General features: G+C 44.9%; 1 protein-coding gene across 2 annotated transcripts in view; it reads right to left on the bottom strand.

Moving 5' to 3' along the window:
* MCTP2 (multiple C2 and transmembrane domain containing 2) overlaps positions 1-12,251 on the bottom strand; it is a 239,582-nt gene that overhangs the window by 27,287 nt on the left and 200,044 nt on the right. For both annotated transcript variants that reach the window (XM_075345977.1, XM_075345978.1), the window contains exons 18-19: positions 1,738-1,857; positions 1,219-1,260 (exon numbers count right to left, since the gene is read on the bottom strand). In XM_075345977.1, the coding sequence (XP_075202092.1) occupies positions 1,219-1,260; positions 1,738-1,857 (162 nt within the window). The remainder of the gene's footprint in view (positions 1-1,218; positions 1,261-1,737; positions 1,858-12,251) is intronic.

Here is a 12,251-nt window from a genome sequence, read left to right as displayed (position 1 = left end):
TGTACATGGTGTTCGGTGTCTGACTGAGCACATGCTATCGAAGCCTTCTAGGAGCAAACAAGCAAAATACCTCTGGGAGCGCTAAGTGATTTTAGACCTTCCGATGCACATCCTTACATTCTCTTGATCTTAAAGTTGTTACTAACGTGAACAGTTAAAGGTGAGGGGAAAAAAAGAAAAGGGAAAAAAGGTTTGCTGTATCTGATCCACATACACCACATTTTCTGAGCACCCTTATAAAAAGCGGTTAATGAGGGTGTTTATCAAGTTCTACAGCACATTACTTTTTCCTGATTTTAAAGGGTTACCTGTACACCACCTAAAAGAATCCCGCCAGTTTATTCATATCTCTGAAAATAAGGCAGATTTCTTTTATTATACTTGACAGCATTCAATTCTGCTCTGAAAATAGCTCTTCTAACGCTACTATAATTTGCACTTAGTATTAACGGAGAATTGAGTGGAGAGTGCATGCTAACAGAAGCAAAAAATATTTGCAATATACCGCTTACACAGTATAAATGGATTCTGTTCTGTGTTCAGATATTATGCTTTGATAAATAGTGGCAAGCTTGACTAACATCTAAGACAAAAGGCAAAGCAAGCAAACTTCAATAATGTATTTTTAAAGGGAACTTGTAAGGTCCCCACTGCCCTCCAACCCAACAGTATTGTAACCTCTATGCTCCAATTCCCTGCTTAGCCAGCTCTGTATAACGCTATTCACTAATATGAATGTTGATAAAACAAAAAATTACTTCTAACCCTCTTTGTCCCTATGATAATTAGGCTTGTGACTAGTCGCAGGGGCGTAGATGACTAGTCAGCCCTTTTTCCATACCATCATCACCACCAGCTCCTGGAAGTCTTGCGCATGCACACAGCTTATTTCGTCAGCGGCAGTGTGCCTTTGAAGCTGGTTGTACGCTTCTCGACTTGATTAGGTGCACTGCGTATGATTTGAAGTTCAGGAGAGTACATGAGCCAACTTCTAAACTTCCGGTCAGCCAAACACATGGGGATTGGATGACAGTTTATTGCGTATTTGGCTCTCCCAACTGATTTTAGAGGAGAGAAAGATTTGATCTGTTGGATCTCCAATGATTTATCCTTTTATTGTCCGTGAGATAAGCCCCTGCCAGGAGTCTGACAAGGACTCTTTCATAAATAAGCTTTCATGGAAGTAATTCATGTTTGCATTTCTTTGTTGATACTTACTTTTTCGTCATCCTCATCATCTTCACCAATATCCATCCCTTCCTGCAAAAGCAAAAAAATGCATTGTCATTTCACTTTCCGATGCAAGCCATATTACATATAGGTAGGGTTCACGCAAGTGGTGGAGTGGAGTTAGGATATTGTTAAGTTATGCGGTTATTGCAAAATACTTGTATTGGTGGCACAAAATCATGAATCTATATAAATGAATAAATGGCTGGTGAGTGTTTTTCAGGAAAACCAATGGGTTAAATAAATACAGTTTCTGAAGTAGTAATTTGTTGAATTGATGTAAAGGAAACCAATGCCCCCTCCAGACAAAGGGATTAGAGGTGAGCAATCATATTACTCCCCCAAGGAAGCCTAGTGCCCAGAGACTTGTTTTAAAAGATAATTAGACTACCGCCATGGGATAAACACAATCACAGTTTGTCTCATGAAGGTAAAGCATATGTATTTTCTTACTACAACTGAAATGAAAGAAGTAAAGGGCAAAAATCAATACTCTTCTTTACTTACCAGGTTGTCCTGAGTGCTGACCTTCCCGGTCGTGATCATGGTGAAGTTGTAAGCGAAGAGAAGGAGAAGAAACAAAGGTATCATGTAAAGCTCCAGATTCCAGAGGGTCACAACAAATATCTACAATGAAAGACAGAATGAAAGACGTAAGGGCACAAGGGACTCACTTCAATAAATCCTATAGCATGGCGTATTGATGGGCAATATGGGAAAGGATCATGTTTGTACTGAGAGATCACGCATGAAGGAGCGGATGCAATTGTTCCTGAAGAACAAAGTATCTCAAAATGAGTTACCAAGAAATGTAGAGTACGTCCTTAGTTAAATCACACATGTAAGGAGGCAAACGGCAATGATCATCATATATTAAACGCATTTCCAGGTTTTTTTTTTATTACTATAGGCATACTAAAGGGGTAAATCAGGGCAAAAAAAAAAAAACGAGGACCAATCACTGGTAGCAATGCCTCTGCCGATTCTCTGGTAGTTGTTGACAGGCTGTAATGGCGACATAACTATAGTACACGAATGCTGCATCAATCATGGATCTCTGAGGAAATGCCGAAGTAAACCGCATGATCTGTAGATCCCAGTGATAAGTGTGTGCTGCAGCCAAAGTTGTGTAATCAACACTGTAACCCGTCAAAGTCCTTAGCAATGGTGGAGAATAGTGTTAAAGTTTCGGGAATAGTAACTATTAGGCCATGTATGCACGTCACTTTTTTTCTAGAGTTTCGGTTACTTTTTAAACTGCATTGTGTCATTGACAAAATGCATATGTTTTGCTTCCCCAGCAAAGTTTATGAGAAGTCAACATTTCCATCTGCACGTTGTTGTTTTTAGGCAGCGTTTTGTTTGACAAATTTGTCAAAATCGTTGCATAAAAATAAGCAGCATTTCACTTCATTGCATTTTGTGAACATTTTCCGCCCATTGAAATGAATGAGTTGTGTCAAAACGCAACCAAAACATTTAGCTGTGCGCTTGCACTGCACTTTGGTTGCATGTCAACAAAAATGCAAGGTCTCTGTCTGTCTCAGTCTCCCTCTGTCAGCCTCTGTCTCTCCTTCATACTCACCGATAACAGGCACGGCTGTCACACTGCTCCCGTGGCTTTTCCTTCTTCTGAAAGTCCCAACCACTCATTAGGCTCATCTCATATTCGCTGCTTTCCTCGTCCACTGGCGCCTATGATTGGTTGCAGTGAGATGAGCCCCCACGCTGAGTGACAGCTGTCTTACTGCAACCAATCACAGCCACCAGTGGGCGAGTCTATATCATGCGGTAAAATAAATAAAAAAAAACAAAAAAAAACAAAAAACAAAACATGCAGTCTCCCCCACTGATACTCAGCCAAGATAAAGCCTCACAGCTTCTGGCTGGTATTCTCAGACTGGGAAGGACCCCCCCAGCCTAAATCAACCAGCAGCCGCCCGGAATTGCCGCATTCATTAGATGCGACAGTCCCGGAACCTTACTTGCGCTATCAGCAGTGATGTCACTCAGGTTACCCGCAGCCACAATTGGAGTCCTCCACCTGTGACAGCAAGTCGCCCAAGTGACTGAAGTGAGCCGTGCGATCAGCGGGACGTCACTGAGGTAATTTGCGGTCACAGGCGAGTCCTTCACCTGTGACTGAAAATCAGACCGTGACAGACTGAGCCGCGCAATGTGAATGAACTCGGGTGAAGCTCTGATGTCACAGATGTGGACCCCGCACTAACACTTGTGTCGCAGCACTGATGTCAGAGGCTCACCAGAGTTCATGATAGAACACAGAGAGCCACGCAATGACAATGAACTCTGGTAAAGCTCTGATGTCACAGCTGTGGGCCCCGCACTACTGCCTGTGTCGCGGCATTGACCTCAGAGGTTCACCAGAGCTCATTCTAATCGCATGGCTCTGTCTGCTGTCAGGGGCCAGTCATGCTATCTATTCTATTTTTCTATCTATCCCTCTATGTATTCTAGTCATTTTATCTTTCCTTTAAAAACGCTCTGTCCAAAACGTAGCTCAAATGCAGTGAAAACGCATCGAAAACGCATGTGTTTTTACAGTTTGTTTTGTCAAACTCAGTGTTTACATTTGTCAAGAGTCTGCCAAAGGGTGCATTTTTGTTGTCAATCCAGAATGCAGCGTGCAGACATAGCCTTATTGGTCTGATAATGTTTACCGAAGACAGAGTACTATTCCAGTATTCGGCACGGCAAAAAATAAAATGCCTTTTCCCCAGTGACCTGCATTAGTTTCATTATTCCTGGCGAATAAAAAAATAGGACTTTGAGATTCTTTACAAATAATCCGAACAGGTATGGTTACTATCCGCTCAGCATTAATCGTGTGACCTGCGAAAGAGGACTGATTTTTCTCTAGAATAAACCATGACCAAAAAAAAACAACTGATATCACTTTAATCTGGTCTATACTGCTCCACGAGATAATAAAAAATTAGATTTTTGTTTTATATCACTACAGAATGCTTCTTTACAATTTTGCAATTACTGTAACAGACTGATTTTTTTTTTTTTTTAAACCAAAAGCATTTGCCGTGGTTATTTTCAGAAACTTCTGACAGGTTTCACTGGTCTATAGAGATCAGCTGTACTGGACATTACTGGTAAAGTCTGAGATCTCCGAAAATCACTTAATGAATCGGACTGGCATGCAGGAATAAAATGCACCGAAATCGTTAATAGGCCCATACCATAAAATTAATTTGGCCAAATTTTCAAAGTTGTGCACGTTGCCAGAAATGTTACTCGAGTAGGAAACTGAAGTAATATTTCTGGGGTAAGAAATGTCACCAGTACTGATGACCTACAGGCAAGCATAGTCACGCCCTGTCACAGCTTTTCCCCAGCGCTGCTCATTTGGCTGGAGATGTACAAATCACGCAAATGCCAAACATTGCAAAAAATGTTGTCAATACTCCTGGAAGCCAAATTAATGCCAAGTAGTTGTCATCTGCTTTATCAGCTTCAGAGTCTTCGGGGTACAAAAACAGTTAACAGCATCATCTCTAGTATCCGACAACCTGCCCGCTTCTGACCTATAAACGATACTACACAATGGGTGGTCTCCGGTACTACAGCTGTGCACCCGTGGACAAGTGTGGTCATCCTTTACAAAAAGCAGCTATGATTTCAGATTTCTGGATAACCCTTGGGTTTCCGGTATACGTTACAAACTACAAATACAAACTCTGCAGTCTTGCCTAAAGGCCGCGTTACAAGCTGCGATATCGTGACCGATATCGCTAGCGTGGGTACCCGCCCCCATCGGTTGTGCGACATGGGAAAATCGCTGCCTGTGGCTCACAACATCGCGCAGACCCGTTACCTGCCCTGCAACGTCGCTGTGACCGGCGAAACGCCTCCTTTCTATGGGGGCGGTTAGTTCAGCGTCACAGCGACGTCACAGCTGCGTCACTGAACCGCCGCCCAATAGATGCGGAGGGGCGGAGATGAGCGGGACGAACATCCCGCCCACCTCCTTCCTTCCGCATTGCGGGCGGGAGGCAGGTAAGGCAAGGTTCCTCGTTCCTGCGGTGTCACACATAGCGGTGTGCTGCCGCAGGAACGAGGAACAACTTCGTTACTGCTGCAGCAACGATATTTGAGAATGGACCCCCATGTCACCGATGAGCGATTTTGCACGTTTTTTGAGACGATGCAAAATCGCTCATAGGTGTCACACTCAACGAGATCGCTACAGCAACCGGATGTGCGTCACAAAATCCGTGACCCCAAAGAGATCGCTGTAGCGATCTCGTAGCGTGTAAAGCCCGCTTAATAGGTAACTGGCATTTCTACAATTTAAGAATAAAAAAAAAAATACTATTCTTTAGCTGAAATAACAAATGATAGTTGCACTTGATTTCCTTTAGCCATTTCTGGCTCTACCTTGGTGTTATTTAGTAGGGACATTGATTCTGCCTGGAAGTCCTGCTCATCTTATTACACAAGCCTGTTCAACATATTCTCTACAAGGAAACTGTTCCAACTCTGAAGTTGAAAGCAAGGGCAACAGAGAAGATATCCCAAGTGTTTTAGTAATTAAACGAATATGCATAACGAACCATATGCCCAAAGGGCTTGTTCTTCATGAAGGCCAGATTTTTGTTTGAATTTTTAATTTTTATATACAGATGAAACACCCAGACTGTTATAACACTATGCTGCTTAAAGATTTCTCCCCGTTTCAGTGTCTGAATATGGTTCATTTGTGCTCTTCCGACCAATGTTTTATTTATCCGGGAATGGTGCAGTGGAAACTGTTAAGAAGAAAAGATTTGGAGGATGAGTGGATTGTTCTGGAATGTGAAATCATGCTTCCTAGGTTTCAGATGTAAATCCAGCACCATATCTGTAAAATAGACCGCAAGACAATGGCATACACCATACTGAGGAATACTCCTGTATGCATAAAGTTACAATTATTTTTTGGGACAGTCAAAAAAAACTATTTGTGTCCATCAACAACGTGTAGCAAACGGAGGCAATTATATGACCTCAGATCATCCACGGACCAGAGGTTAAACGACCATTGATTTGCACAGTTACCGACTGTTTTGTGTTTAAAGACTGACTGTTCTCAGAAGCACATGTCTCGTTTGCACAGAAAGTGTTGTTGCAGCAGGCTGCAAGAGTTAAAACTGAAAATTCAGCCCTGCATGTTTTTTTCTCATAGTCTGCTTTTGTCTACCTGCAATGTTAGTTTAAGCCGCTTATCTGTATTATTAGTGGGTCTCAGCAGAGTGTGAGCTGTAGTCTGACTCCACCCCCTCTGTGATTAGCAGCTTCTGTCTATGAAAATGTACAATGAAAACCTGGTGTGAGCGGGAGCAGCTCCGAGAGCTTTGCTACATGCAAAATCTGAAATCTTTCACTGTGTCAGAATGGCTGCAGATAGTAATCTAAGTGATACATTGTTGAAAGCAGGGCCTCTTTGCCTACATCATGCTGCTCTCATATAAGGTAGCAAATGCCTACTGACCGATTCCCTTTAAGGAAATCTGTCAGCTGAATTTAACCCCCAAACTATCCACACGAGCATGTTGCTCTCTCAAAGACAAGTCCAGCAATACCTGAACGGTCCATTGCTTATTTAGTAAGATATCAGTATATGAAGTTATACACAAATGAGTCTACAGGAGATATTTGTAGGTCTGAAGCCTCTGTCACTCAAGCTCTATTAGGCCGGTTTCACACATCCGGCTTTTCGCTTGTTTGCCGGATGCGGCGCTCTCCCGTACAGACAATACAGTACAGTGACAGCGCTGTAACTTCCGGGTCACATGCGCCGGTCACATGACAGCATGTGACCGGCGCTTGTTGCGCTGTCACTGTACTGTAGTCACTGTATGGGAGAGCGCCGGAACCGGCAAACAAGCGAAAAGCCGGATGTGTGAAACCGGCCTTATCTGTCCTGTTTTGCTTCCTCCTGTTGACTAACAGATTCTTTGCCTGAAGTCAAACAGCATAGAAGCCTTCAGTAAAGCAAGGAAAAGAGCTGGAGTGACAGGCTTCAGACCTACAAATGGCTCCCCAATCTCATTTGCACTTCAATTCAATAACAGACGTGAGGAACGAACTAGACATGTAAAGGTGTTGCTGGACTTGTCTTTAGAAGACCTACATGTGTACATGCATTTTTTTTTTTTTGAAGCAGGCAAAATTAAAGGGGCTGTCCGGGAATAACATTAATAACCTATCCTTAGGATTGGTCTTCAATGCCTGACTGTGGGGGTACAACAACCGGCATTCCTGCCAATGACCTGTTCTCCATACTACCGCCAGACTGTACTACTCCGTCACAGAACTGCACAGCACAATTATGCAATAGTGGCCAAGGCGAGGTAATACACATTCGCCTCCTATTGATTCGAATAGGGGGCAGTTGTGCTGTACCCAGCCATAGTCACTATGCAGTTGACGGAGTCGTGCCAGCTTGAAAAGGCAGGTAACTACCTGTCTTTTAGTTTTTAGGCCCATAGTAAACTCTAAAATAATTCTTGACAAACTCTTTAAGTTGAGTGCTCAAGTTGGAAACATACTGCTAGCCTAATTTATTAAATGGACAAGGTTAAAGGGAACCTGTCAGGTGCAATATGCACCCAGAACCACAAGCAGTTCTGGGTGCATATCTATAATCCCTGCCTAACCGTCCCTGTATCTAGTAACAAACAAAGATCTTTAGAAAAAGTATTTCTAAAAATCCTTTATGATATGCTAATGAGCGAAAGGACTAGTCGCAAGGGCGTTAATTCCTGTGCTCTTCCACCATCTTAGCATGTTGACACGCCCAGAGGGGCGTGCTAACAAGCTCCTTAATGCCCATTGCCCAGCATCATCATCAGCAGTGACCGGCGTACCTGTATCCATTGCACCGCCTCAGAACGCCGAGCTTGGGGTCAGGGCACATGGCTTGAGAAGTCCTGGCACTTCCGGTCATGCGCATAGACCTCTCTGAAGCCGGGATGGATACAATTGGCTTCATAGTGCGCATAACCAAAGGTGCTGTGACTTCTGATGATGCGCACTGCCCGGAATTCGGATGCTGTGACAACTGTCACAGGTACGCGCGTCATCGCTGATGACGCTAGGCATCAGCGGTAATGCTAGGCAGTGGGCATTGACTAGCATTCCCATGTGGGCGCACTAACATGCTAAGAGGGAGGAATGAGCGCAGGAACGAATGCCCTTGCGACTAGTCCCTGCGCTCATTAGCATATCATAGAGGATGTTTAGAAACCTCTTTTTATAAATATCCCTTTATCTATGCTAGTGTATACAGGGACAGTTAGGCAGGGATTAGCAATATGTACCCAGAACTGCTCGTGGTGCTGGGTGTATATTGCCTCTGACAAGGTTAGTAAATATAGGCAGCATGTATAAGAGCAAGAAAGACTTCATATCACATCACTGGAATGCAGAATCCTGGCATCCCACAAAGTGAACTGACTGAATGAGCACAATGTTTCCTTCATGGTTTAGGCTAGTTTCACACTTGCGTTGAACGGCATCCGTTGCATTGCATTGTGTGACGGATGCAACGGATGTGTTGCATATAATGGCACAACGGATTGTACAAAACAATGGAAAGCTTTTTTTTTTTTTTATTTTTTTTTTATTCTTTACAGTTTTACCGGCAGCAGACTACTGTGAATGATCAGCTGATCACCCTCAGCTGAGCGCTCTCACATGCCGACTGCCGGGCACTCAGCTGAGTGCTCTCACAAGCCGACTGCCGGGCGCTCAGCTGAACGTTCGGCCACCGAGAAACAAAATAAAGTTTGTGATTTATAAAAAAAAAAAAAAAAAATGAGCATGCGCAGTGAAAAATAAAGGTTTCCGAAGCTCAAAAAAACGTTACATGCTGCGCTCCCTCCGCCCGACGCAGCATCAACATAACGACACTGCGTCGTCCAGCGGATGCAACGCCGACACTTGCGTTACAGTGCGTCGTCCATACAAGTCTATGGAGAATAGCGCAGTGCGTTAATGGAGTGCGCTATTCTCCATAGTGATGGACTGCGCTGAATGCAAGTGTGAAAGTACCCTTACATAGGCCATCAGTATCAAAGCTGGAGGAAATAACTATCGCAGCAGGTTTTCTAAAGACATTTGCACTTAAATTAGGCTAAAATCTTAGCAACTACTCGTTTTTAATAGCATCTTTACTCCTATGAAATTGAAGGGCAGAGAAGGTAATACCTGCTGCTAGGATCTTACCAACAGCGGGAATTACAACCAAGTGCAGCTGTGCTATGCTGTATGCATACCTCCCATAGAAATGAAAGGGAATTCAAAAAGTGACACAAAGCAATCTATGCCTAACTCCTAAGTTTCCAGAAGCGCATCTCTCACTGTGCTACATGGTTTACTCATCTCCCATAAAAATGTTCAGGCAATATGTAAACTGCAGAGTGAAGCTGCGCTTGGCTCCTTTGGTGACCCTGCCTCTGGTGGTGGCTGTTAGTAGTTATTTTCATCTCAGCCATGAAATGAAACGATTGGAATAAGCCCCCATTCATAAATGGCAGACAGACTTTAGGCTATGTGCCCACGGGAGAACGTACCCACGGACTTTGCCGAAGGTTTACCGCAGCTGTTTCCCGGAATCCGCAGCTGTACATTGCTGCGGTATTTCTGCGGAGTTGTTGCGGTAAACCTGCGAAAACCATGCCAATTTCGTGCGGAATTCCGGTGGAATTCCCGCCTTGTATCTCCATAGTGGAGGAGCAGGAATTCTGCAGATATTTCCGCATGAATACTTAACATGCAGTTAGGTGTGGCTGCGGGAAATCCGCAACATTTTCCACAGCCGCACATACCGCACCTTTGATACAGCACTCCCCAAATCCCATAAGGCAACATGGGGAGTGTCTGTACTTGCTAGAACCTGCGGATTTATCTAGAAAATCCAGATAAATCCACGGGTTTTCGGTGGCAAAATCCACGGATACGTTGTCCCGTCGGCACATAGCCTTAGGGCACCTTTGCACGTTGCAACATCGCACGTGCGATGTCGGTGGGGTCAAATTGAAAGTGACGCACATCCGGCGTCACTTTCGACATCGTTGTGTGTAAATTCTAGATGATACGATAAACGAGCGCAAAAGCGTCGTTATCGTATCATCGTTGCAAGCTCCGACTTTTCCATAATTTTGCTGCAGCGATGGTATGATTCTGTTCCTCGTTCCTGCGGCAGCACACATCGCTGTGTGTTACGCCGCAGGAGCGAGGAACTTCACCTTACCTGCCGCCGGTGGCTCTACGGAAGGAAGGAGGTGGGCAGGATGTTTACGTCCTGCTCATCTCCGCCCCTCCGCCGCTATTGGCCGCCTGCCGTGTGACGTCGCTATGACGCCGCACGACCCGCCCCTTTAGGAAGGAGGCGAGTCACCAGCCAGAGCGACGGTCGCAGGGCAGGTGAGTGCATGTGAAGCTGGTGTAGCGATAATGTTCGTTTCGCCAGCTATCACAAGATATCGTACCTGCGACGGGGGCGGGGACTATCACGTGCGACATCGCAGCATCGGCTTGCGATGTTGCAACGTGCAAAGCCCGCTTTAGAGTACTAAATTTCTTTTAAACCAAACTTGCTAAATAATTACAAAAGTGATATTTGTGTAATTTGTCTAGTAGAATTTTGAAGTGTAAAAAAAGCCAAAAGTGGTTTAGCAGAGTATTTATTGGTCAATAAAAAAGCAACTGCAGCACATTCATCTATAGAAGTGAAACACTTACAGCTGACACTTGTGGCCAGCTTGTTTTAACTACTGCTGTTACTATAAGCACGTGGCTCTATTCAAAAATTAAATCCATTAAACCTAACAGGATTACAAAGATACCAAGATGATAAATATTCCAGTGTCCCTGATGATTCCAAAGCTAAAAGGAAAAGGAAAACGAAAACGTTAATTAAACAATGAGACTAACTATTGCGGTGAGGTGGAGGTGACATTAAAGGTACCATCACACTTAAGGCCCCGTCACACTAAGCAACATCGCTAGCAACATCGCTGCTAACGAACAACTTTTGTGACGTTGCTAGCGATGTTGCTGTGTGTGACATCCAGCAACAACCTGGCCCCTGCTGTGAGGTCGTTGGTTGTTGCTGAATGTCCTGGGCCATTTTTTAGTTGTTGCTGTACCGCTGTGAAGCACAGATCGCTGTGTGTGACAGCGAGACAGCAACAACTAAATGTACAGGCAGCAGGAGCCGGCTTCTGCGGAGGCTGGTAACCAATGTAAGCATCGGGTAACCAAGAAGCCCTGTCCTTTGTTACCCGATATTTACCTTTGTTACCAGCCTCCGCCGCTCTCACTGTCAGTGCCGGCTCCTGCTCTGTGCACATGTAGCTGCAGGACACATCGGGTTAATTAACCCGATGTGTGCTGTAACTAGGAGAGCAAGGAGCCAGCGCTAAGCATTGTGCGCTGCTCCCTGCTCTGTGCACATTTAGCTGCAGCACACATTGGGTAATTAACCCCATGTGTGCTGTAGCTAGGAGAGCAGGGAGCCAGCGCTCAGTGTGCGCTGCTCCCTGCTCTCTGCACGTGTAGCTGCGTGAGCTGGTAACCAAGGTAAATATCGGGTTGGTTACCCGATATTTACCTTAGTTACCAAGCGCGGCATCTTCCACGCGGCGCTGGTGGCTGGTCACTGGTTGCTGGTGAGCTCACCAGCAACTCGTGTAGCGACGCTCCAGCGATCCCTGCCAGGTCAGGTTGCTGGTGGGATCGCTGGAGCGTTGCAGTGTGACATCTCACCAGCAACTTCCTAGCAACTTACCAGCGATCCCAACAACGATAGGGATCGCTGGTAAGTTGCTTAGTGTGACTGGACCTTTAGCGACGCTCCAGCGATCTGACCTGGCAGGGATCGCTGGAGCGTCGCTACATGGTCGCTGGTGAGCTGTCAATCAGGCAGATTTCCACAGCGAACAGGGATCAGCCACCAGCGACCCGTGTAACGAAGCTGTGCTTAGTAACCATAGTACACATCG

This window comes from Anomaloglossus baeobatrachus, chromosome 4 (assembly GCF_048569485.1).
Source record: "Anomaloglossus baeobatrachus isolate aAnoBae1 chromosome 4, aAnoBae1.hap1, whole genome shotgun sequence".
In the NCBI taxonomy this organism is placed as follows: Eukaryota; Metazoa; Chordata; class Amphibia; order Anura; family Aromobatidae; genus Anomaloglossus; species Anomaloglossus baeobatrachus.
The sequence above is the reverse complement of the archived record's forward strand: the minus strand, read 5'-3'. Positions and strand labels throughout refer to the sequence as shown.